This window comes from Serinus canaria, chromosome 12, assembly GCF_022539315.1.
Source record: "Serinus canaria isolate serCan28SL12 chromosome 12, serCan2020, whole genome shotgun sequence".
Lineage (NCBI taxonomy): Eukaryota > Metazoa > Chordata > Aves > Passeriformes > Fringillidae > Serinus > Serinus canaria.
This window is the reverse complement of record NC_066326.1, coordinates 18592187-18619753: the sequence shown is the minus strand read 5'-3', so window position 1 is coordinate 18619753 and position 27567 is coordinate 18592187. Positions and strand designations below refer to the sequence as shown.

General features: G+C 43.2%; 1 protein-coding gene across 1 annotated transcript in view; it reads right to left on the bottom strand.

The window, feature by feature from the left end:
- Nucleotides 1-3136: 3136 nt before the first annotated feature.
- PPARG (peroxisome proliferator activated receptor gamma) overlaps nt 3137-27567 on the bottom strand; it is a 55375-nt gene continuing 30944 nt past the window's right edge. Inside the window, exons 2-7 of the mRNA XM_030228120.2 lie at nt 26512-26739; nt 24014-24183; nt 21918-22056; nt 17285-17484; nt 13232-13682; nt 3137-6413 (exon numbers count right to left, since the gene is read on the bottom strand). Coding sequence (XP_030083980.1) covers nt 6166-6413; nt 13232-13682; nt 17285-17484; nt 21918-22056; nt 24014-24183; nt 26512-26731 — 1428 coding nt within the window. The 5' untranslated portion in view covers nt 26732-26739 and the 3' untranslated portion in view covers nt 3137-6165. The remainder of the gene's footprint in view (nt 6414-13231; nt 13683-17284; nt 17485-21917; nt 22057-24013; nt 24184-26511; nt 26740-27567) is intronic.

Below are 27567 nucleotides of genomic sequence, written 5' to 3'. Positions count from 1 at the left end.
CTCTGCTTTGAGGCTGAGCTGGGATGGGATTTTGGGAGTCTGCATTCTTCCCAGAAGGACCTCCCTGAGCACAAGGATCCCAGCTGGAGCTGCGGACGTGAACAGCCTTGGATCTGTGTCCCTGCACAAACCTTCAGCGTTCTGCTGGGGGGTCAGAGCTCGGGTTTGGCTTCTGTGCCATGGAGGGGAACCCAGCAAGCAAAGTCCAGCAGGAGTAGCTGATTCAAGGAGATCTGACTGATCAGTCCCTGATATCATCCTGCTACCCATGGAGGCCCAAATCCATTTTTTAAGGTCTAGAACCCAAAGCTTGCCCTTGTTGCAGGGGCCACCTCCTCCACTCTGCTGAGATTTTTCATTTCTTGCAGCAGGCAGAGGACAGACCTCCCTTGCCAGCAAGCAGATGTTCACCAAGAAGGTTTTACAAACTGATCAATTGCAAAACCCCTCGCTGCAATCCTTCAGAAAATCAGATGCCCTCTGTCCTTCCTCCCACTCCAGCTCAGTTGCCAAAACTTACATACAAAATTATTACTGTAATGTTTTATAGTCACTGGGAAAAAAAAATATCCATTTGGTCTTACAGAATGATGTGAAATGAATCTGTGGCCTCAAAAGGCAAAAAAAAAAAGGTCTATTAAAAGTAGCTCTTTTTCCTCCCTCCTCCCTCTCCCAGGCCCCTTTCACTCCCCTCCCCCAACAATAAAGGATGTTTTGGAACAGCCTTTTCAGGAAACATTTCCCCAGCAAAATGCAGCATCATTTATAATATTTAAAGCTACATTTTTGTTGAGATGGCTTGGCAGGCTTTGCTTGCAAATCTGGCAGGATATGGCCAGCTGAGAGTTAGCACTAACAGGCTGAGGATATGCTGACACAACAGAATGCTTTAATCACCCCTGCAGCAGCAGGACAGGATCCTCTCCTGCACTGCCAGCTCTTCCCAGTGTGAGAACCAATGGTGCTGCGTGCTCCTCCTTCCCTCCCCTGCCTCTGGAGACTCCAGCTCTCCCGTGCTGTCTCCACTGAGCTGAAAAAGCCTCCTTGGGTAACAGCACAGAACAGAATGAGCAATGGATATTCCTCTTGGCCGGTGCCGTGCTGAAAGTGCTCCCCATTTGCAGCACCAGGAGGGAGCTTAGGAATTAAAAAGAAAGCCCTGAACCAGTTTGTGTCCCAGTAGAAGGGCTATTTTCACTGGCAGCTAAAGCTCTTCCTTGGCTTTGCCCTTTCCTGAAGCAGGGCTGAGAGCCACGTTCAGTTTGCAAAATCCCAACTGGGAACTCGTCCCGTTTGAGGGCTGGGAGCTGATCTCAGCCACTCGCAAGGATCTCTCAAAGCAAATCAATTTCACATTTCAAAGGAGTCCTGAAGCGTTTAACCCCAAAAATCTGAGAGCTGCTGCCTTGACTAATGCTGGCCCAGAGCAAGACCTGTCCAGAGAATTCCTGCTGCAGGATCCAGCCAAGCTACAGACTTGCAGCTCTTCACTATTCACACACTGAGCAATAAAGAGATGCAGTGAAAGAGACTGGGATCTGAACAGACCTTTCCTATCCTGGGAGCATATGAATTTAGAGGTCCTGTTCCCTGGCTTTGGTGCACTAAAACTTCTTGCAGACACCAAGTCCATGGGGCCTTTGGTCTTAGGAGAAAAATAAAGGTGAAATCCTGCACACACACACACACACACACACACACACACACACACATCTAACCCTGCACATTGCATCCAAAGCTGTGGAATAATTTCCTCCTTTCTTCCTTTGCTGGGTCAGTCTTTGCCTTCTGAGTGTTTACCTCAAGCCGCTGAAGATGTGCTGCCTAATTTCCTCTGCATCCCCTGCCTGTCCAAAGGAAAATCCAGAAGTTCAGGAATTGTTTTTCCTGCAGCCACCATTTCCAGGGCTGAGAAGAGTGGAGCTACATTCCCTGTGTCCATGGGGTTGGGTACAGCCCTGGGCAGCTGATTTTTAACCCCTGCTTTTCAGATCAGCCACTTGAAATGGGATTTATGATGAGACCCATATTTTTTTTCCAGTGCTTGAATGAGAACCTGGGTGGATGTGTGACTGAGCTGCTGACCCAGGAGGGGTTTGCTGGGCTTGTTCCCCCTCAGATTTGTCTTCCTTCTTCTGTAAATTTCCAGCTGCAGCTTTGTATTGCTTGTGTGTGCAAAGCTGGTGTTACATCCATTTAAGGGATATTGCCTCTTATGTCAAGGGAAAAAAGTCCCATGGAAACGTGCTCCACCCCAAGAGAGAGTTTACAGCTACAAATCAAATACGAAATGCTGATCCCTCAGGGCTGCCTGTGCCCACAGCAGCTGGACCTGAGGTGTGGTAGCTGAGGGAAGGGGCTCAGCAGCTCCTGGCAAGCCCATTTCCCATTTTCCCATGTTTTGGAGTGCTGGCAGTAGGTTCTGTCAGGGAGGGCTGAAGGGAGGTGAAACACCTGCACCACAAAAGGGTTTTCCATGCTTTCATGGAAACTGTGACTCAAATGGTCTGGGCTGCAGCAATGGGGGTGCTGGAAATGCTTTTTGTCCTCTCAGTTTCCATTCCAGGCCCTCACAGCAGCATTTGCTGGAGAAATGGTCACCAGCATTGTCTGAAGAAGGAAACTTTCCCCGTTGAACAGGAAGGAATGCTCCTACAAGGAAGGAATGCTCCTACAGGGAATGCTCCTACAGGGAATGCTCCTACAAGGAAGGAATGCTCCTACAGGGAAGGAATGCTCCTACAGGGAATGCTCTGCTGCCTGACAGGGCCAGGGGAATGGGCTGGATGTGACAGGGACACCCAATGACTTTCCCTGGGCTCCATTCACCTGCAGGTTTTCCACAGGAAAAGCAGATCAGTGTGAAATACAAGGCAGAATGAGAGCCCAGCAGTTTCAAAGCCTGTGGGAATGGCCAGGATCCCACACCACCCCTGAGGATTTCATGATGGAGTGCACAGAGGGCTGAGGGACAGCACAATACCAGCAAAATGAAGCTCTCCACAGGCAGGCATGTACCAGCTGACTGCTTCTATTTTTGAGCTGTTAAATGTTTTTAGTAGCACTGAAGATCAAAACCCAAATTGTTCATTTATGGTGTAGCCCATTCTACCCAAAACTCCAGAGAGTCTGAAAGTATTACAACCTACTGATGAACTCCCATCAGCAAGTTTGTGTTTTTAATAAATAAAGTCCCATAGAAACAGAAACTATTTACAATTAGATCAAAATTCTGAATATAATTCACAAGAGGAAATGCTATTTTTTGAGAAGATGTTTTCATATCCTCATAACAGTCATTTGTTCTAAATTAGTACACAGCAATTGTCCATTAAATGAACATTTTTTCCCTTAAGACCTATTCTTGTAGAAAAGTATTTCAGGCAAAACTTCTTAACCATGATGTAACCGCTCAGAATCAGAACATGTCAGTGATTAGTAACTCACACAAAAAATTAACACTTTGCATGGCTTGAGGAAAACGTGGTGAATAATATCAATATGTGAGAGCAGACAGGGTGTGGGGAGAACAACAGATTTTATTAGAGCAGCTGATACAGTTGAAAGAAAAGGAGAGGCTTTTGGGCACTCAGTGCCTTCATCCTCATAAAGGAAAACACCCATTCCTGCAAAACTCTTCTGATTATGACTCTATCACCACTCTCAAAACGTAGGGATTTTGGACGGAGTGGCTTAGGCACTGTCACTGCTGAATGGACAGTTTCAGAAACATCACCCCTTGCAGCAGTGGGATGGAGCTCTTTGGTTAATGCTGCTGGCTTACACAGATCTTTTTCAGGGCTTTACCAAAGCACTGAACTCAATTTCCCTGTCAGAGCATCTCTGCCACTTTTCCAAATAATTTGGAATATGACATCTGTAAGGACATGCCCTAAAATTCCTTGTTGTTTGAAGCTGCTTCTGGACTTCCATTCCAAGGGGAGCCAGTGGGAAATGGGATTGTTTGAGACATGCAGGCTCAGACTCATGGTTCTGGCTGGGTGCTGCTGTGACAGGAATTCAGAGCTGGAGCTGGGGTCCATCCCAGTGCCAGCTCATCTCTGACCGTCCCTCCACGGGAGGAGCAGCTCTGGGAATTCTCCCACTGAGGGATGGAAGGCCACGCTTCCAACGAGCAGTGGCAAACAGCTTCAGAGGGAGAACGTTCCCTATTGCATTGTAACAGCCAGGAAAGTGTGGATGCAACTCCTGCCAGGGCCACACTCAGCTGGAACCACCCGAGATGTGCAGCAAGCTGCAGGGCTGAGCATGAGCTGCAAAGAGCTGCATGAGCTGCATGAGCTGCATGAGCTGCATGAGTGAGCTGCATGAATGAGCTGCAAAGAGCTGCATGAGCTGCATGAGCTGCATGTGCTGCATGAGTGAGCTGCATGAATGAGCTGCAATGAACTGCATGAGCTGCATGAGCTGCATGAGCTGCAATGCTGTGTGTGCTCCAGGGCCATCCTTCCCGAGCCACCTGAGATGACCTCAGTGCAAGCTTGGCAGGATCAAAGCTGCTCTCTGCAGCCTGGCAGTGACTTCATCTCAGTGCAATTCCACCCCTGGGCTCCACACCTGGAGGTGAACGATCCAATTCCCCAAACTTCCTGGTGGGAACAGCGCTCACTGCTGACCTCAGGCCCAGAGGTTACCTGAAATCTGCAGCAGGAAACCCTTCCAGGTGCAGCAGGCATGAGCTGAGGATTCATTTGAATATTTACCTCTCTCAGCTCCTTTATTGCATAATTTGCATTGGCTTAAGAGTTTCAAGGCCTGCATTAGGAGCAAAGCCAATTTCTTCTCCCTGAAGATCCTGCTCACACCTACATCACCTCTTTGTCCACTTGGGAATCACCACTCCCCTTGTCTCACTTTAAGGCACATTTTTTGCTACATAAATAAAATATAGACACGGGGAGGACACCAAGGGTGTTGGGGACCTCTCCTTATTTTGATATCTGAGTTACAAATAGTGGCTTTCCCCCCAGTATTCCCTCTCCTGCTTGATGTATTCAGGGGTGACCTTCACAAACTATCAAAGGTGGCCAGGTGAAATGTGAATCTCTCACCTCAGTACCAAGAAGACCCCAAAATGACATTGTTAGGAAATTTATCTCCTGTTAGATTTGCTCACTCTGCTGTGCTCTGCTCCCTGTGGAGCTCTCAGGTGAAAACACAGGGCACCATGTGCAAGAAAGCCAACAACCTCAACAGCAGGAACACCTCCTGGATGAACACCTAGAGCTCGAGCCAAACCCAGGGTGCAGAGTTTCCATCACAGCTTTATCTTTACACAAGAATTAACCTAAACCTTGCTTTTGCTTAGGAGTTCATTTGTCACAACTTCCCAGTTTTCCATGACAGTTTGACTGCTGTTCAGTGGCAGTTTATCAAATAACTGGGGAAGGTCTTGGGCCAAGAGGTTTGTACCAGCCCGTTCCAGCCCAGTTTGACTGCTGTGGGGTTACGGATTGGAGTAGCTGCTGCTCCACCTGCCCCACACTTGCACGAGCAGAGGAATCCAAAGGACTCAGTTTCCTAGCAGTGCTGGGCAGTGCACATCCCTCCCTTCAGGAGTTCTTGAAATGGCATCTGATTTCTCAGTTTGCCCCCACAGGAGTGGCCTGGTCTCTCCTCACAGAGCTCTGCCAGGCTCCAATCTTATCGTGGAAGGCACGAAGGTTGTCAGACCTGACCCTTCTCCCTTTGGCCTGGCAGACTCTCCTGGGAGGTTGCACCAATCTGTGACTGAATTTTACTGTGCTGCTGCCTCAGGAGCACCAAATGGAACGTTAATGCTTCAAATATTTCCCTGGGAATGCTCAAGGAGAAAGGTTTTTATTTAGCTGAAAATTTAACTGCATGCTTGAGTGAAGCATCGATCATACTCGGACAAGCGATTGTAAGAAAGAACGTAGTTAAAAAAATTCATTCTGAAAATACTGCCAACAATTTCATGATATAGATACTTTTAATATTAAAAGTAAATTGTAAATGTGTCTTTATAAACAATATGCATAAAATAGATCTACTATACTAAGCTCTCTCTTTTTAAATGCTGTTTCACAGTAATCTCTTAGGTACGCCGAGTTTCTCCCTCATAGAAATAGTGCAATCTGAAGAACATACATCATGTCAGGGGATTAACAGCTGCTCTGCTCATTAATACAGGTCCTTGTAGATCTCCTGGAGCAGAGGATGGAGGCTCATGTCCGTCTCGGTTTTCTTGATGACCTGCAGGAGCTGCACGTGCTCCGTGACGATCTGCCTCAGGTCCGTCATTTTCTGCAGCAGCTTTGCAAACAGCTGAGAGGACTCGGGGTGGTTCAGCTTCAGCTGCAGCTCCAGGGCTTGCAAAAGGTTGTCCTGAATGTCTTCAATGGGCTTCACGTTTAGCAACCCCGGGCGGTCTGGGGAAAAAAGGGTTGGGAGTTGATCAGCATCATAACATCGATTTTCTGTGTTCATTTCTTATGTGTTTATCAGCAAGTTCAGATGGCATTGCCTGAGTGCTGTCTGGCCATCAGGCAGTTTGTAAGGTTCCCTGGGATCTACTCAAAGGAGTTTTAGGATTTAGATTTAGATTTAGATTCCAGTTTTAGAATTGGAACCATTTCCCCTAGGTGGTCTGGGGAAAAAAAAAAAAGGTGGGAGTTTATCAGCACATTAATTTCTTACACATTTCTTAGCAAATGAAGCCTTTACACATGGCACTTCCTGACAGCTGTCTGACCATCAGGTAGTTTGTAAGATTTCAGTGGGATTTGCCCAGAGGGATTTTAGAACTAGTTTTATACCCCAGAACTAGGTTTATACCCCAGAACTAGGTTTATACCCCAGAACTAGGTTTATACTCCACTACAGCGGATTTTCCACAGTAAACTGGGAGTGTGTGTGTGGGAAAAAAGAGTGAGATAGTTGGGGAATAAACAATCTCTATCAGGTAATTCACTTCTGGAAAATCAATATATACTGATGGATTTGCATGTAGCTGCTGCCACTAAAAATGTTTCCTGCTAAGGTGGATGTGAACCCATCAAAATTAAAAAAAAAATTAAAAAAAAAAAAAGCATAAACTCAACTTCTGCAGTTTATTTGATTCTCCAGCACTGGAAGTTAATGAAATGTTGAATGTCTAAGCAATGAAAGATGCTTAACTTTGTTGAATTCTCACATGTGACAATGACCACCATGAATTTGTTACTGCTGAAATACTGGGTAACACATCCCAAATACCATAATAAATCATGAAAAGAGGCAATAATTTAAATAAAATGTGCTGTGTAGCTCTGACATTATTTTCACCGTTTGATCAATGAAGAGCAGTGCCTACTGCAAGCCTTAAATCCCTTCCCTGAGGCAATAATTCCATTTCAGCAAGGAAGAGGGGCTGATCTCCATTAAACCCTAACAAATAAGCTGTTATTTCCTGTGATCTTGGTAACCTTTCTGAGCAGAGAGTTCTCCTAGCTCAGCTGGAGTGGTGCTGGCAGAAGGGCTGGGAGAAAACAAAGCTCTTTATAAATACATGGCTTTACCTCGTGGGGGAAAACTGCAGTGTCAACGAAAAGGCAAAGCTGGCAGGAAAACCAGTGGGGCAGCCATGAAAACCAAGGTCACTGATCAGGAAAGGACACTCAGCTCTCCAAGAGGGGAGGCTTAGGCAGAGCTTCTCCAAGACAGGAATAAAAGTAATTTTGAGTGTGAACCTGGATATTTGTTTGTCAATGCACTCATCTTGCAGACATCATTTATTTATCCCACCCCACTGATAACACCACAAAATCAGAAAGTCTGGCAGTAAATATAAAAAAAGGTTCCTTTTTATGAATTTCTGAGCAGTTTTTTAAGGATATCTAAAGAATTTTTGATAAATATTGGATATTTATTTTTCAATTACCTGAATGCAGGTAATTGAACTGCAGGTAAATCTGCAGAACTGAGTGGAAGTCTTTCTGAAAATTGCCAAATTTCAGCCCTTCAAAGCTGGTAATAATTTGGGGTTGTGCTAGCTTTAAATTCTCCTTGTGGGCTGCAGCTGAACTCTGAGCTAGCTGGGCATGACTCAGTGTGCAGGGACAGAAAAAATCAGAGAGCACAAAGACGTGGCCCTGATTTCCCCTGAGATCCAGCTCCCTCTGCCCCCTGCTCCTTTGGGGTGGGAGTTTTTCAGGAGCCAGTCCCAATTCAAATATTGGCCTTCAGAGTCCAGGAGGAAACTCCACTGAGTCTGGAATTTATCAGGAGCCCCATGAATTTGGGTGCCTGGGACTGCAGTGGCTAAATCCTGAAAACCCCCATGGAAACCCCAATCTGAAGATTTTTTTAGCGACCCAGTGGGACCAGAGGCAGAAAAGATGACTCTGACAAAAGCCTAGGAGATCATCAGATGCTATTTTTACATAAGCCAATTCAAGAGGAAGGAAAATTCCCATTGAAGGCACGAGAGATTTTTCATGAATGAGAACTTCAGGATATGGGCAGTGTTTTTTGGGTGCTGACAGTTTGCTTTACTTTCTCAGTAAAAACCTCTTACAGAGGGAAATGCTGCTTCTGTTCCAAGAAACTTATCTAAATCAGGAAAAAAAGGAAATAAGAGGCAAAAGCCTAAACATCCAGCTATTATGGTATATTTCAAGCTGTTAAAATGCTCTTAAATATAGATCTGCTCCAGCCCAATTAGGTTTTGTACCAAAAGGTGAATTTTTTGCAGTGGGCAGCTGCAGAGGGATGTGCCTTGCAGCAAAAAGAGCACCACAGTTCCCTGCTATTTATTATGTTTCTTTATTCATATTTTCTCTCTGTTTTCATTCATTGTCATACAGCTGCTTCAATTGTTTTGAAAACTGTTCTAAAAAGTGTTCACAGTGATTGGGAGAGGCCACTACCCCCAAAGTTCTGAGAGCAAGCAGTGCCACTTTGTGTAAATTGATATTCTACGCTGTCTCAGGGGAAAATACTTTATTTGTTTGTCCACTTACTTATTTGGATGTCCCCAGCAATAATTACAATCTTTTTAACCTGGTCCTCACATATGAAATTGCCACCTGCATGTCTTTACATTTTACTATCTTGGAATAAATGCATTTTGCTTTCAAATGCCCATTTTAAACTCTCAATGAAAAAACAAGCAAAGATCTGGCTGGGTGAGCACATGTGCTCCTTCTTTTTCCTTTTGCTGAGGCAGATGTGACTCAGCACTCTGAGGTTTGTCTTCTGAGACTGTCACATGTGCTGCAGTCACCAGGAGTTTGTCAGAACAAAGAAATGCTTTGTAATCAGAGCAAGAGCTGCAGATCATCACTGAGGCACTGAACCACAGTGCAGGATTTGTGTGGCACTGAAACAGGAACTACTTCTTGGCAATAGTCTCTGAAAAAACTTCAAATTCTGCTGAGCTGAGAATGCAGCAAAATTATCGAATACAGTTTTTACACCCAGAAAGGGGACTTGTGGCTTAAAATTTAAGGTAAAAAACACACAGAAAACAGAAAAAGTGACTTTAGAAACATTTCTGGATTTAAAGACCGGCTTGACAGCACATGGACTGGCAGGGTGTGGGTCTTTAGGGGGAAAACCTTCCCCAAACACTGCTGGATCCAAATATTCCTGTATCCCAACACTCCTGTATCCAAACATTCCTGCATCCAAACATTCCTATATCCCAAAATTCCTGTATCCAAACACTGCTGGATCCAAACATTCCTATATCCCAAAATTCCTGTATGCAAACATTCCTGCATCCCAAAACCTGTATCCAAACATTCCTATATCCCAAAATTCCTGTATCCAAACACTGCTGGATCCAAATATTCCTGCATCCAAACATTTCTGTATCCTAAAATTCCTGTATCCAAACACTGCTGCATCCAAACATTCCTGTATCCCAACATTCCTGCATCCCAAAATTCCTGTATCCAAACACTGCTGTATCCAAACATTTCTGAATCCCAAAATTCCTGTATCCAAACATTCCTGCTCTATCCAACCACAGCAGGAGATAGTACACAAAAATCCGAGTCCATCCATGCTGTGACATTCCCTTTTGAGCTTTTTCTCTGACAACAGCCTGCTTGAGAGAGTTTGCTCAGGTGACAGATGTGAATTATTCCAGTGAGGTTTGCAGTATTGTCTCTCCTGCCCAAACAGAGCCATCCAACTCCTTCTCCCCAAACCTCGTGGCAGAGCTCATTTGCAGCTCAGGTGGATGGGATTTTTAAAGATGCCTCAGTTCTTTCCCATGTGTAGCAGAGCACTCACTACTGACTGAGGGTGAGTCTCAGTGGCACAGAGGAAGGAAATCTCCCAAAGGAATCTTTCCAAATCTCATTTAACCAAAGGGTGGTGACTGAGTCACCACAGCTGGAAGGATGCTGGAAGGAGGGTTTGCTGCTGCTGCTGCTGGCCAAAAGCATTTCTGTGGTACAAACCAGGTGAAATCCCATGCTCACACACAGCCTCTCTGTCACACCAGCATTAAAATCAGAATTCAAGACTTTGTTAAATTCAGAATTCAAACTTTGTTAAATTCAGAATTCAAGACTTTGTTAAAATCAGAATTCAAACTTTGTTAAAATCAGAATTCAAGACTTTTTTTGCCACTGACTTTGTTTTACAGCACCAACAGTAAGAGCAGCTCTGCAGAAATGAGTTCAGAGAAACGTTTGGGATACTTGAGGCACAGAGGGGCTGCACTGAGCAGCTCAGGAACAGGAAAATCCACTGTGGGAGTGTTTTCCATCTGTTGCTCTTACAGTTAATTTGTCAGCTCCTTATTGCTGTGATTTGGGCTTTTTGCCTTTTGAGATAACATGCAAAAGCAGCTGTCTGGTTATCAAAAGGCTAAAGAGTTTTACAGGATTTGTGGCAAATTCCAAACCCTTCCCAAGGAAAAGCTTTCCATGTGTGATGTTCCAGCTGGAATTATCTTTCTCTTCCCCTTCTCCCTTTCTGTTAGAGCTGCCCAAGAGCCAGACCCCTGAAGCCAGCAGAATTAGCATAATTTCACCAGGTAATCACAGATCCACTGACATTCAGAGCCCCTGGCTGGGATCTTTCTGGGTTTCACAAAGTGGTTTTGGGTTAGAGATGTCTGTACACAGGATTTCCTGAGGGAATTGAAGCATTGCAGGGCTCCTGCAGCAAGTCAAGTCCTCGAGGTGCTCTGCTTTTGAAATCCTGTTCTCAGCGAAATCACCCTGCTGTATTCAAATAGTTCTTACACAAATACAATTGTGCAAGGGTGTTGCTCTTACAGAAACGTCTGAGACAGCTGAGAAATAGGACTCAGTTTTATATCACACAAGAGATTTTAATCCCACAGAATGCACCCAGCTCAATAGATATCATTTCTGGCTGCAAATTCCATGATAAAAGCTTTCTCTAATTGGCAACAAAGCTTAATTGTTTTCAAAACATAGACTTTTTTTTTTTTTTCCTAGCAGCTATCACGTTTTTTGGAAAAAAAAAAAGAAGTTCTGCAAAAAGATAGCGAGGTCTTTGTTGAAACTAAAGGATCTTCCTAGAAAGGACTGATTTATATTTATATGGATTTATATGCCTCCACAGATTTGTTTCAGAGTTTTGTTCAGTTACTTGATTCAAATTCATTAGTTCTTTACAAGTCTCTGTTTACCAATTATCCTGGAAAAAAAAAGAGAGACATGCTGATAAATCTGGCTCAACCCAGACAATCACTGTGGTCCTGCAATCTAAAACCTGATATTGGGTACATCATTCCTATTTCCTCTGGTGGACACCAAACACTGCTGAGGACAGGGCTCTGCTGAACCCCAGTTCCCTTGTTGCAGTGAGGGGGGAATTTTGAGAGGCCTTTTGCTCATCTGTCACATTTCATTATAGCAAACCCCACAAAATATTGGCATGTTGTCAGTAGTGCCCTGAGAGGTTTGTGCCATGTCTCCTCTCCCATCAAAACCAACCCAAAATTACCCCAGCAAGGTGTTTTCCTTCCTGAAGGAATGCAGAGCCCTGGGGGGGGGGATCACAGTGCCCAAGGTCTGCACAAGGAAATTTCTGGGAGGAATTCTTGTCGAGAGCGGAACCAGCGGGACAAATTCTACCATGACCCCTTATTTTTCCTGAATGAAACCCAGTGCCAGGAGGAGCTGGAGGTGAATTTAAAAGCAGATATACCTCAGAGTGCCCTCCCAGCAGCAGGGCTGTGCTTTTAGAACAATACACGAGGTTGTGTCTGATTGCCTAAATGTAATTTAAGAACAAAATCCTCGGCTGTTCTGTGGAGGAGCTGAATCCAGAGCATTCAGCACATTCCTGCCATGGATGTGTGCAGCTCCACCTTGGGCCAAAATACACACAAATCAGTAGGGCAAGATTTTATTTGTGCAACATCACTGCCTTGGGAGTGCTGGCCAAAGGAACTGAGCTTCCATGTGTCTGGAATAAATCTGGAGGTGTCTAAGTGAAATAAATCCTGGTAGGCACCACCAATTCCCCAAACAGAGCAGTGACATCACCTCAGGAGCAGAGAACACGCTGGCTGCCTGCAGAAAAGCTGAAATTCAGTTTTTTCAGTGAAGTGTTGGATGTGGGCAGTGTGATACCTGGGATTTCAGGTTCATGCTTTGCTCAAAGTGTGATGTATGAAGACACAGCTGAGGAAAGCTGAACAAGCACACAATGCCTGGGTTGTTGTTTTTTTTTTTAAGACACCATAATTTTCCTAAAAAAATGCATTTCCCCTCCTTTTAAAGGCAAACAAAACCTTGCATGAATGGGAGAACAATGCACCATAAGTCTGTAAGCCCAACACCACCTATCCTTTGGAATTGTCCTGGACTCAAAGCTGTTTGTGGTCAATTAGTAAGCCACACAATCTAATTGAGGGTTTAAAAACCAAAAAATCTCCTGCAGAATTTTAGCTCCTGGTAGCGAAATTCCACCCTTCCTGTTTTCCAAGTTATAGCCCTGATTTTGTTTTCTGCCTAAATGAGCTGATGACTCAGCAGGCATTTCCAGCTCCATCACTAAGATCGGAGCATTTCCATTTTCAGTTTCTGTCTGGAACTGAATGAAAGGTGAACAACAAAAAGAGATTTGAAAATGACTAGAAAAGCTCTGTGTAAATGCACTCCCTTCCAGCCTGCAGTGCTGAGCACTTTGCTGCTTGGGCAGAAGTTAAAGGTGTCAATTCCATAAAATCCCATATAACTTCTATACAATCCCACATAAAAAAGAGAGCACTCACCTCCACTTAGGATAATGACAGCTATAAATATTGCCAGGTCACTGTCATCTAATTCCAGTGCATTGAACTTCACAGCAAACTCAAACTTGGGCTCCATAAAGTCACAAAAAGGTTTCCTCAGGCTCTTCAGGAACTCCCGCGTCATGAACCCTTGTCCATCGGATATGAGAACCCCATCTTTATTCATCAGGGAGGCCAGCAGGGTGTAGATGATCTCGTGGACCCCATATTTCAGCAGAGTCACTTGGTCGTTGAGGTCGAGGTTGACAAAGCCCGGGATGTTCTTGGCGAACTCGGTGATCTCCTGCACGGCCTCCACGGAGCGGAACTGGCAGCGCTGGAAGATGCGGATGGCCACCTCCTTGTTCTCCTCCTGCAGGGGGGACACGTGCTTGCACTTGATCTGGTCTTCCCCCATCATCAAAGAGTTCATGTCATAAATAACGAAGGGCTGAAATGAAGGGAAATTCCAGTTACTCCCAAACGTCCTCCCCGAGCGTGCCGGACTCCGGAGGAACCCCGAGAGAACTCAGCAGCAACTCCTCAGACACCTCTGAGAAACCTGCCAAGGGTTCCCAAAGAGTATAAGTGTCCTGAGGAACATAAGGGGTTCCCAAAATACTTAAATTGTCCTGAGGAACCTAAAGGGCTCCCCAAAGAGTTAAATTGTCCTGAGGAACCTAAAGGGCTCCCCAAAGAGTTAAATTGTCCTGAAAAACTTGTTAAGGGTTTCCAAAATAGTTAAACTGTCCTGGAAAACCTATCAAGGTCTTCCCAAATTGTCCTGAGGAACCCATCAAGGGTTCCCCAAAGAGTTAAATTGTCCTGAGGAACCTGTCAAGAGTTCACCAAATAGTAAAATTATCATGAGGAACCTGTCAAGAGTTCACCAAATAGTAAAATTATCATGAGGAACCTAAAGGGCTCCCCAAAGAGTTAAATTGTCCTGAGGAACCCATCAAGGGTTCTCCAAATTGTCCTGAGGAACCAATCAAGGGTTCTCCAAATAGGTAAATTGTTCTGAGGAATCTAAAAGGTTCCCCAAAGAGTTAAATTGTCCTGAGGAACCCATCAAGGGTTTCCAAATAGTTAAATTGTCCTGAGAAACATAACAAGGGCTTCCCAAATAGTTAAATTGTCCTGAGAAACCTAAAGGTTCCCCAGAGAGTTAAACTGTCCTGAGGAACCCATCAAGGGTTCCTCAAATAGTTTAATTGTCCTGAGGAACCTGTCAAGAGCTTCCCAAATAGTTAAATTGTCCTAAAACCTATAAAAACAAATATCCTCACAATGTTAAAATGGTTTCCAGAAAGGCCAAGTAAAGGGGGGAAAGGAGCACGATTTTAAAGTGTCCAGAGTTTTGCCTTTTGCTTTGTTCGTTTGCTTTTTGCTTTATAGAATTTTCTGTAATTCCAGAATTGAAAGTTTGGAATGTTGAACAAAAGGTTTAAGTGATACTACTTTTACTGAATTATAACAGCTTCTAAAAAAGAGAATGTAAGGAGAGGAAAGGAACCTTCTTTTTTTTAGTAGAAAGACAGAGAATATTCTCATTTTGATTCCTTTATTTACTTTCATGTTCCTTTCATGTTCTATCCTTGGAAACACTGCAAGTAATATCAACTTTGTGGTATTGATTAACTGATAACTGTAACCTTTTGCTGTTAACTCCTGTAAAAATAACAATGTTAGGATATGTTTAGACACCCTCAACTTGTGTTTGAGAAAGAAAAAACAAATACCATGCTACAAACTACAATTCAGAACACAAAAATGAGGCTGACTGTGAAATAAACTCAACTGGAACAAATCAGTTTTGAAAGCAGCTTAGCAAAAGTGGTGCCAGAATACTTGCATTAGGATCTGGAAACAATCTCTTCTAGAATATGCAAAAGAAGTTCCTGGGTTTAAAGAAGTGGTTTTGTGAGGATTTCTCAAATTCATTTGGAGAATCTTCCCCTCAAGAAGATTAATGACTGAATAGCTCATTGCTGCACTGAACAAATCTCACTGATAGTAATGTTTGTTAACATACTTGAATAGTTACTTAAAATACAAGGGATCATACTCCAACAATCAAACTAAAGAAATAATTGTTTAAATGGCAGATCATTTATGACTGCAGATTGTAATAGGGATGCTGATTCTCGTGGTTTTATGTTTACAGCTCCAAACCACCACATTCCAGGAGGGACAGAGGGAGGGATTAAATTATTTTCCCACTTGCACTGAGGATTTTCAGTGTGAAACTGAAACAACAAACATGCTGTGCTGAGAAAAGCCAGGAGAGCAGGAATGTTTCAGGTAATGACATTTTGGCAGCAGCAAAGCCATTAAATACCTATCTGCACATATGGATATGCACACACGTGGAACAGCGGAGTAACTTTCAAAATGCATGTTTTGGTTCTAGTGGGCAATTTCTTCCTGTTCTTTCTAGTGGGAGCACTAAGCACAAGAGAAAGTCATTATCAGACCATGCCCACGTGCTTTAGAAAGCTGATATTGCACCACTGGTCTACCCATGAGAGATGAAAAATCAAGAAAGAGCTCAAAATAGCCGAAGATTTTTTAAAATATAAGGACTCAGATGAACTTGAGAGTAGAAGCTGATGTCAAATGAGCTCTGTATACCCCAGGAGATGGTGAATAACTCATTCTAGTTTTGATTCACTTGCATATCCAAACACTTAAAATTAATTCAGGTCATGCAGTAACTAAAAACTAACATGAATTTAAACTATGCCCATAGAAAACTGTTTGATGCTCCAAGCACCAAATCCATTGACAAAACCATGACAGTTGTAACCATTAAATCCAGAATGTCACTCTTGCAGAGGTATCTTCCAGAAAAACTTGAAAGTTGGCAGCACTGAAAAGCTGGATTCTGTCTCCTTTACTGCCGCTTCTAATGTGTCAAAGTTTAAAAACTCCCAAGAAAAAAGGAGAATTAATTGATGCAATTATACATTTACTGGGGGAGAATTGCAGAGGTGGAACTTTCAGGCATGAGCAGGCTGCACATCAGTTTCTGCAGAATAAATAAACTTAGCTAATTCAAACTTTGTGCGGAAAAGTTACTCACACTGTTAGTGCCCACCACATCTAAAGCTTTTAGGTGAGGGCTACAACCAATTTCTGGACAACATTAAAATGATTATTTTAATTGCCTTTAAGGAAAGGAAGAAATACCTTTTTGGAGCCTGAAGTACTTCTGAGTTCTTTGCTGTCCTTGAAATTATTAAGGAAAATAAAATACACTCGCTGTTGTAATCCTGACAATAAAATTTCTGCCAATGATTCTAGAAAATACATCAAGCTAAGAGTTATAAGTTGTGGAAAACGATTTTGTTCTTTAGGTATTAAAATACTGTTACCAAATGATCAGATATTATTTATACTCCTCTCACTGATACACAAGATTATTATGGATTGCAAATGAAGTTTCCAAGGCAGCCCACAAATCCACTTATCACTATTCCTTATTTTTCCAAGATTTTCCTGCCCATTCTCGTAAAATTCCAACTGCACCAACACAGGGCACTGAAGTGATCTGAGATAACCCAGAGAAAAGCAGGAATTCATCAGAGCTTCATAAGAACGAGCATCACATAAGAATGTGCTGGGGCTGGAATCATTTGCCACTTAGGAAAAGGGATATTGCTCAGGGAACAGCAATTCCTGACAGCTGGAGAGCCACCTTAAACAGATAGTGTGGGAGATAACCTCTGGGCAAGGAGAAGGAAAACGGGAAGAGAGGATCAGGGAATACAAAAAGGTTAAGGTGACCTTCAAATTCTTGTCCTGGTTTCAAGTATTTTATTAGGTGAACTTGGAGTTTTTTCAAATAATGTTTACTTAACCTATCTAAAAACATTTCCTGTGTTTCAGAGGCAGCTTGAAATGTGTCACTGCCAACAGCAAAGTGGGGTTTTTTGGGGTTTTTTTTAGGTTTGGTGTTTTGTGTTTTGGCTTTTTGTAAGAGCTGCGTTGTCAGCTCGGCGAATCATTTACTCGGAAAAAAGGAAGAAACAGAAAGAAGAAGGAACTGACTGATTTGTCTGTCGTCTTTCCTGTCAGGATGGCCCTCGCCTTGGCTTTGGTCAGAGGGAAGGACTTGATGTAGGAGTCGTAGAGGTGCTTGGCCAGGGCGCGCAGGTCGGCGGACTCGGGGTTCAGCTGCTCGATGTCGCTGGAGATCTCGGCCAGCAGCTTCTCCTTCTCCGCCTGGGGCATCCGCCCGAACCTGATGGCTGAGAGCACCACAAGAGTTACACAAACCCACCCTGCAGGGCCTTCCCTGCCACCTGCCTGCACCTGCACTTGCACCTCAAGCAGCACCTTGCAGTTTTTGTTGCCTTTCGGTGCTGAAGTTTGGGGTTAAGAGGCTTTTCTGCATTTAGTCAAAACAGCTGGAGAGCTTTAAAGGAATGGAAACAAACAAATCTCACCCAGGAAATCATCTCTGTGCCCATTACCATACCTTGCTTAGAAAGGCAAACCTCCTGGTTCGACCTCCAATCTCCATAAAATGCAAAGAATATTTAAGATATTAAAGTTCTGTTGGCTCGGGGTGGGAACCACCATTGAGCCTTGTGTTGTTCTGGGCAAATCACCACACGGGTCTGAGGTTCTTCATTTGTTTAGAAACAAAACCCTCACATGCCTTGCAGGAAGGAATTCCTAAACAGCTCAGGAGAATTGAAGGTAGCAAGTGCTATCAATTGTTACCATCAGAATGAAGGAATGGGGAAGGAGGTTGTACAGGGAATAAAAAGCTGGAAAAGGCTGAGTTGTTCGTGGCACCTCCATGCACGTGCAGTAGTGAAAAAGCAGGAAATGGTTCTACCTCATCAGATGAGCTCAAAATTGCTCAGATCTCCTCTGCACCTCCTACTTTTCCATCGTGTACTTCCTAACCAAGACTGTTTATCCACGTGGGGACTGACTGCAGAATGTTTCAAATGAGCCATCAAAGTCAAGACTGATTTATCACATGGTAGTTCAGTAAACAGAATTTATTTTGCTTTATGAAAACCAAACAGAACAAAAGAGCATCCAAACAAGAAACGGAAGGAAGAAATCAAGGTTTGCATTTTGGCCCTAGGGGGAAATAGAAATATTATGAATATTTTTTCAGTGATTAGTGTGTTCCTTGGACAAAGGAAAAGTGCTGCTAAGATCATATAGGGATGATTTTACTGGAGATGTTTATTTTGGAAAGAAGCAGCCACTTTTCTGTGAGTTTGCTGCAATGTGCTGATGGGAAAACAGGACATTTTTTTTCCAAGAACAAATAATTATGTTAGAACACATCCCCCCTCTCCATTTTTCTTATATTTATTGATCAGTTGTCTTATTTCATGTCTGTAGAAACAAAGTTGTTTATTTTTATGACTGAACTCTTCTTTCAGCAGCCTCAGCCTGGGAGTGAGACCTGCTGGATATTTCACAATTACCTGGGTGTCCTTGATATTAAATTTTACTGAACACCAGCAGGAAATGATTCTGTTGTGGGCCTGCTCCTGAGAGCTGAGACTTGCAAAAAGAGATTCACAATCTGGAATCCCACTGGCTATTCCATCAAAAGAAAAGGTGATCAGAACTCAAATGCATTTTAAATGCAACATTTCATTATAAAGTATATTTTAAATATCACAATTTGTTAACCACAAGGAGGACTTGAGTCAAGAACTCCTATCTTACAATTTCATAGATACAGGATTTATTTTTTCATAGAATAAATTATTCTAACTGTATTTGGAATATATTTTATTGGTGAGAGATCAGATGCAGCAGATTCTGTTCAGTGTTTGTTAGCATTGCAGGCAAAATCTGGGGCAAAATCAATTTTGTGGGACTAGCCTAGCAGTTTCCTTTTGTAAAAATCCTTGTCACGGTCATTTTCAGGGGGCTGAGACAAAAACCAGGAGAGCTCAGGCAGCGAGAGGCTGATGGGAGGAATTGGGAAAGGGGGATTTTGGATGGGAGGAGAAGGAGGGGCTGATGATGATGGCACTGCCAAAGGTCGGGATGGGAAAGGAGAGCCTGGGGAGGGATCAGCAGGGCTGGGAAAAGCCTGGGAGAGCTCTAGAACCCCGGCTGGCTGAGAAGGTTCTCCTCCAGCTTCTCTCCCAGCAATCCCAGGCTCTGCAGGTCTGGGCAGGAGCCTGCAGCTGGAGCGTGGATTTCTCTCTTTCCTTGGGCAGTTCCTCCCTTTCCTTCAATTCCAGCACTCCCCAAATGTCAGGAGCAGTGAACACAGTCAGTCCCTCGTGCTGCATTCTGTCCTTTCTGTGGGAGAACTACAATATTAATCCTCAGCCCAGATTTTACCTCTTGGAGAAGTTAAATGTGAAAAAGATGATTGTTTATAGACTCTTCTGTGGGGCACAGCTGTTCTGATTGTAGGGATTATTTCTGGGCATAAAGGAGACCCCAAACAGCCCATCAATGCAGTTTGTTACATTAGAAAACACAAGGCAGAGTCAGGCTGGGTACCTGGCTGATTTTGGTGGAGATGTGCCCAGACTGAGCAATCCCCTGCTCCCAGAACTGATGACAAAGACATTGCCATGTGTTCTTTTTTCCCATTGCAGTAGCTGAGCCAATACCAGCAGCACTTTTAGCAGGAGAGAACAAAATAAATGACATTTCAAAACAAAAAGAACCAAGCTGCTGCTCAGTGGCACTTGAGAGCCCAGTCTGCACCACTCAGGGTTAAGGCCAGAGCAGCACTGTGGCTGGAGAAGGAAAGGAAAACAATATTCCAAGCATGAGAACACCACTGTCTTTTTTAACCTTTAGCCAAGTGGTGTGGAGCATTTCTACGTGAAAAAATGTGGCTGTAGCTGCTGAGTGTCTCCTTGCAGTCCCCCTTTTGTCCTGATCATTTTGCAATAATACATCCACACAGGACTGGAACCCTCAGGCACAAATAACCCACATTCTGCCTCCAAGCATTTCAGATTCTGGTTATTTCCCTACCCAAGTGGCTGAAGTGGAATCTGGAGATGCAACATTAAATGTGTCTCAGTGTCACTGGTGAAAGCCACTGGTTCCACCTCCAATCTACATAAAATGTAAGGAATATTTAAGATATTAAAGTTCTGTTGGCTGAGGGTAGGAACCTGGGTAGGAGCACATCCAGTGTTGCATTTCTTTATGTTTCTGGGTCCTCAAAGTTGAAATTCATCTCTCTTTGATAAATTAGTTTATAAATTATGATGGAATGAGGGTGTTTTGTGCAAGGCAATGTAACCAGAGCAGGCAAAATAAAAAAGGCAGGTGTAAAAGGCAATGTTTGAATAGAAACACTGAGTCCTGGTTGGAGCAAAGGAAAATGTTCCTTGGAGCCCTGGGGCAAATGGCTTTGCCCTTTTCCTGCCTCCCCTCAATCCTAGAACCTTTTGGTGCCTCAGCTTCTGCCTGGGCAGTGGCTAAAGAGGAAAAATGCAGATGAAATGTGAATTTTAAAGCTGTTCTAGATGTTGTAAGGCAGAGAATGGTCTGGGCCATCCCTTCCTGATGGAGCTACCCATGGATCCCACAGACACCACTGGGAGCTGTGCTGCCAGGCCAGGGGAAAATCTGGCATGCACCTTGAAAAGAATAATAAAAACCCCTCCTGAATTACTATAAAAATACCCACAGTAGCATTTCAAAATTAGATTTATTTTTAAGTGTTACTGTTGCATCCCAGGAATTTGAAAACCATATTTTCTATTAGCAAAACATTTCCCAGACCAATTTACATTCAGTGCATGTATTAACTTTGCAAACCACAATCCAGCTTTCCTCTTGGGGACAGCACACTCATTTTTTATATTGAAAATAATGAAAGTTCTAAAAAAACCACAGAGAAATTATTTTCCCAGTCATGTTTGCAATTCTTTACCCTTAGAATTACATAAGTCTCTATGTTATGACATTTAATTCCTGTTTTTACTCAGCTTTGCCAAAGCAAGGCAACAAAGAATCTTCATTATGTCCTTCTGCCCAAACATTCATAAGTATTTCCACATGAATTGCTCTGGTAATTTTAAAGTTCTGAGGGATTTTCTCCTAGAGCAGGACTGTGATATTCTTCCTGCCATTACTTATGGTAAAGGAGGCGACCACAGATGGGGGTGCCCTAGGAAGGAGGAGGATGGGGGTTTTTAAAACTGTACAGTTCATGAAAATGAAGATTTTCATTTCAATTTGTTGTGTTTCAGTATGAGAAGTGCTAACTCAGTGATGCCCTTGGTAAGTGACCTGTGCAGCAAATTCCAGTTGCTGTTATTCTCAAAGCTTCAGATTCTCTAAGCCATATTTCCTAATGAAGTTTTTGGCCTCCAGGAAAGGCATCTTGAGCTCCAGCAGGAAAAAGGGTCTGGTCAGAAAATGACACAGTGAAGTGAAAAATAGCAGTTACCCAAGGATATATCCAGGAGGAGCTCCCAGTGAGCAGGAACGATGGAGAGTAAAACCAACTGATGGTACACTATGCATTAAAGCAAGAGAAGCAAATCTCCCCCATCTGATTTTGATGTGAAAGCAATTTTAAACCACGGAGAGGCTCCTACATCAGGGCAGTCTCTCAGACATGTCTGTCTAAACGGAAGATGTGGGCACGCCAGCAGCACTTTGAGGGGCTGTGCTGATGTCCCAAGCAGTTTGCTGGCTCAGAGTCCCCATCACTCACCATTGTGGGACATCCCAACAGCCAGGCACTTCTGGAACCTGCAGTACTGACATTTGTTCCTGCTCTTCTTGTGGATGCGGCAGTTCAGGTCACACCTGTCGTAAATCAGCTTCAAGCGGATGGTCCTCCGGAAAAATCCCTGCAGGGACCAGGGAAAGGAAAGGGTAAAACCAGGGAACAGGGACAGGGAAAAACCAGGGAACAGGGAAAGGGATGGACCCAGGGAACAGGGACAGGGAAAAACCAGGGACCAGGGAAAGGGATGGACCCAGGGAACAGGGAAAGGGAAAAACCAGGGAACAGGGAAAGGGAAAAACCAGGGAACAGGGAAAGGGAAAAACCAGGGAACAGGGAAAAGGAAAAACCAGGGAACAGGGAAAGGGAAAAACCAGGGAACAGGGAAAGGGAAAAAACAGGGAACAGGGAAAGGGAAAAACCAGGGAACAGGGACAGGGAAAAACCAGGGAACAGGGAAAGGGAAAAACCAGGGAACAGGGAAAGGGAAAAAACAGGGAACAGGGAAAGGGAAAAACCAGGGAACAGGGAAAAGGATGGAACCAGGGAACAGGGAAAAGGATGGAACCAGGGAAAAGGGAAAAGGATGGAATCAGGGAACAGGAAAAAGGATGGAACCAGGGAATAGGGAAAAGGATGGAATCAGGGAACAGGGAAAAGGATGGAACCAGGGAAAAGGGAAAAGGATGGAACCAGGGAGCTGCCAGGGCATCCTGACCCTGCTCCACCCAGCCAGGACACCTGAGAGATGGATCTCCAAAGGAAGCACAGCTCCTGTCACCATCCTCTCTGCTCCTGTTCACCCTCGTTGTTGTTTCGGATCCCATTCAATAGAGGGATAAAATTCCCAAAAGCTGGAGAAGCTTTAGGGAATCAGTGGGGTTTAAAGGACATTAGGGTTGGCATTTAATGGCACAACTCCAAAGGAAGCAAAGCTCTGTTTGTAGCACTGCTTGTGGGACAATTATTATGAACCAAACGGAACATTTCCAAAATTCAAAGTTTTACTACCAATGTAGAAAATTTGTTGTAAATGACAAACCAAAAATTCTGCCAACAGCAGTTCAATTTCTGGTAAATGAAAATGGTTCTTATTTCTCTTTCTACAGTTTAAGGATGTTTTTTTGGATCAGTCATAATTAATTAATAAAGTTTATCCAAAGTTATCTCCCTTTTTTTCCTTGTAAAAATTATTTTTTCCTCACAGGGAATAATAACAGTAAAAGCATGATGCCAACTTTTATTTATATAATTAACTGTAATTTAAGTAATGTACTTTGTACTTTTTGCTTTATGTGTGTTCCTAATTCACTGCTAAGAATTTTATTTAACCTCTGGATTGGTTCTTTCCTTTTAGTTATTTTCCTCAAGATACTGAAAATGGAGAAGATAGGAACTTCACATTAGGCTCTAATGTTTTTCTTTGAATTCAATGAAATATTAATAATTTAATTCTCTGACATTTCTTCCCTCATTCCTGAGGACTGCAAATTTTACACCATTGATTTGTCCTTTACATGTTACAAACACTAAATATCACTGACATAAAAAATCAGTGAGGTTTTAAAGCAGCAAGCACATTCCTCAATACCATCAGACTTCTCTGTAGTCACCTAAAATGTGTTAAATGGGTAAAAACCCTCTAATTAATCAGAATAACAGAGCCTGAATTTTAATTGTTCAAGGCTTTGGAGTTGGGCATGAGTTTGGTGTGTTCTAAGAATTCGGATTTTCTGCACATGATGCCCAGGGAAGGGCATGAAATATGCTTGCATGATTGGAAGAAAGGGAAGAAATGACCAAAAATTTTAACAGAGCAATACAATCAACAAGAAAAAAGCAAGGTTTTGAAAAACAAAGTTTAGAAAAAGCAAGGTTTTAAAAAACAAAGTTTATAAAAAGCAAGAAAAGCAAGGTGTTAAGAAACTCCTGCTGATTATCCCATGAATTATCCGCAGGAAAACCGACACAAAGACCTAAAACTTTTTTTTTTAAAAAAAGCACCAAGGTGCGATTTTCCCAGGTGATGATGGAGATGAACACAGTACCAGATGTTAGTCCAGGTGCTCTCTGGAGCTCACCTTGCAGCCCTCGCAGGCGTGCACGCCGTAGTGGAAGCCGGAGGCTTTGTCGCCGCACACGCGGCACTCGATGGCCATCAGCGAGTTGGACACCTCCTCGTGAGCTTTGTTGTACAGCTGGACCTTCTCTGAGAAATAGGGGGGGGAAGGAGGCTCCAGCTTGATGGCACCTGTGCACAGGGGAGAGGTGAGGGGTAAACTCCAGCTGAATTCATGCAGGGGGTGATGCCTTGTGCAGGCTGCCCTGGAGCAGAGGCTGGACAGAGCTGAAGAATAAAGCAGGGATTGATTCCAAGGATCTCCTCCATGGATCCACCTGGGGCAGCACCAGAGCCCAGCCAGGGCTGCCCCCAAGATAAGCCAAAATGGCCCCAAAATGGACATGGGGTCTCTCCCTGGGATCAGCTCTGCTCCATTCCCACCTTGCAGTTCATTGTCCCATCCCAGCTTTAGCCCAGGCAGTCCCACCCTTGTTTTTCTCTCTCCAGCCCACGGGGTTTGTGCTCCTGGGCTGAGATTGGGATCATTTGTCCTTGGTGCCCAGCTGGAGCAGGAATTGTTTTGTCTCCCTGCTCTGTGCAGAGCTCAGCATCCCCTGATGTGAAGCTCAGCCCCACACACTAAAGCAGCACAGAATGTGAAAGTAGAAAAGCCAAACCCTGAGGCAGCAGAAGCAGTGAGGAATAGGCACAAGGGATCCCAGGGATGCTGGGCTGGGATGGCCAGGACTGCTCCACAGCAAAGCCAGCAGCAGACCAGGGCTGCAGAAGGAGCTGGAGCTGCATTGCAGTGGCTGCCAAAGCTGGAAGGGGCAGGTTCTGCTGGACAGAGGGTGCTACAGATCCAGCTTTCAGCTCTGGGCTGTGCAAGGGATTGAAGATGGACACTAAAAATTAATGCAAGGAGAACTCAGGCTTTACTTGGGCTCCACCTGGTTTATTCCTTCAAGGTGTTGAAAACTCCTGCAGGGAGATGGGCTGGAGTGTCTAATCTAGTTTAAAACATATTCAAGTGTCTAACAGAGCTGTATATTCAGCAATATATTATTCAATAATAATGTACTATTGTATATAATAATATTAGATATTATTACATAATATTATATAATATATAGTATATTATTATATACTGTATATATATATACACACTATATATAGCATATAGTATATATTACATTATATTATTCAATAAATATCCAATAATATATCATTCATATATATATATATATATATATATATATATATATATATATATATATATATATATATATATATATAAATATATATTTTATATTTCCAGAAATTTAGCTCTCTCCTGAGGAAAACTGTTCAACTTCTTGTGCAGTTTAGAGATAAATTTTCTCTTCTGAAAGTTTCTAATTAGGAGAACAGTTTCTAATATTGAATGATCTCAAAAAAGTAAATATGATATCTTTAAATCAATCATTACTGGTCATAGAAGAGAGCTGTGACATTTAAAAGTTACAGGGCTGATGTAACAGAGTATTAAAGAGGGTGAATATTTTTATTTCTCCAGATTGGCTATACTATACAAACTAGAAATATTTACTCCTATATAAACTGGGAAGAAATTATCTAAGTAAAGATGAGGAGGATCCATGCCACCTAAACTCTGCTGTATTCTTTAAAAGTACTTGGCATGAAAGTGTTATGAATATTTCTAATTAAACAAAAGAAAAAGAAATGACAGGTGGAACAATGTCCATTCATTTATTGCAGCAGTAGTGCAGAGACACACAGCTCCTGCTGTACCACCCAAATTAAACACCACAATTTCCCTGAGAGAGTTCTTGTACAGATCACTACAAATCAAAGTGAGGCCAGATCTAAGCAGAAGCGTGTCCTCAGAAGAGTTCCAGGCACAGCAGCCTCACATTCCTACTCAGAGCAGGAATGCAGTGACAATTTATTTAGGAACAGGTCACTTCCTTTCTTCAAAGGAGGATGGAGTGTAATTTTTCAGTGCTAATGGTGGAAGCAATTTTGTTTCACAGCAGGTAAATCATCCAGGAGCTGTGATGGGGCTGTAACAATGCTGTGCCTCAGATGTAGCCAGTATTTCAACTCCATCCCTTTCTGAGGCTGTTTGGAGTTGAAAAGCTGCTCATATTAATAATTCCAGTTATGCTCTGTACGCTGGGCATTCCTCAGCATTCAGGGAGTTCATTCTGCACTGTGTGCACTGAGATCAAAGGAAAAGCTGCACACGAGGTGCGGGAGTAGGAGACAGCAGAGGGGTTCCTGTGTCTGCTACAATGTCATTTTGGACACTTTATGGTGCCTCTCCTCAGCTCCAGCTGCTGCTCTGGCAGGGTGAAGGTCTGCTGGGAGCACTTTCCCTTTTCTACATGCCCTGCAAGAACATCTCTGCTGACACAGGAGATGTGAGCTCTGAATCCCTTTGCTGCTAGCACACGTTCCAGGGAACGAAGGAAACACGGACACGAGGGAAACACTTCACAAAAAGGCAGAGCTTACTTTGGCAGTCCTGGAGCTTGATATCATATTTGTAATCCAGGCCTGACTGCTCGGCTCTGGCAAGGGGGAGATCTTCATAGTGAGGGGAGGAAATGCTGGAGAAGTCAACGGTGGTGAAGGGCTTGATGTCAAAGGAATGTGTGTGATCATCCATGGCTGACAGATCCACGGGGCTGATTCCAAAATTCAGGGGCCAAAACGGCATTTCTGTGTCAACCATTGTAATCCCTGCAAACACCAAGAAGAAAACGACATTTTAGGATGTTTATCTCCAATCTGTTCAGCCCCAAGCTGAGCTCCAAGCGTGAGCTCCATTTTCACAGCCTCCAGATGAAAACTTGAACTGCATCTCTCCACAGAACGTCAATAAAGTTAGAAGTCTTCCACAAATAATCCTCATTTTTGCAAATTCCAAGCACCATTCTTCCCAAGTGCCTGAGAACCTCAAGGGTTTTTATATTAAGAAAAAGGCCCAAAGTAGCTGGTATTAAATAGTGGTGGTTTTCCTCCAAATAACCAGAAATATTTGAAAACTGTGCTCATTCGAGTTTGCCAAAAGTTTAATCCCAGTCTCGAACCCAAGGATCGAGGAGATGTAAGTTATGACTTTTCAAATTGCATATATTTATGCAAACCTTGAAAGCAGAAAACAAATAAGAAACTTCTATCTGCAAAAATCTTCTGCAAGTAGAGTGAATTTAGATGGAGATTTGAAATGTTTTTCCAAGTCCTCTTCTGACAAATAGTTGAACCTAAATCCTTGATTTAGATATATTTCAAATATGAAAAAGTTTGTAAGTTACAGCAAGTGAACCAAAATCCTTGATTTAGACAGATTTCAACTCTGAAAAAGTTTGTAAGTTACAGCAAGTGCAAAGGCTATTTTATAACCAGTGTCTGTGTTTAATTTTCCACTATTTATAAAAAGAACATTCTACCCTAAAAATAGAAGAGATGTTTCAGAACTAAAATAGCTTGGTCACTTTGGCTGTTTAATTTGGACTTTAAACCCAATCAAGTGAGTGGCCTTTAACCTCTAGATAACAGAAACTTTGA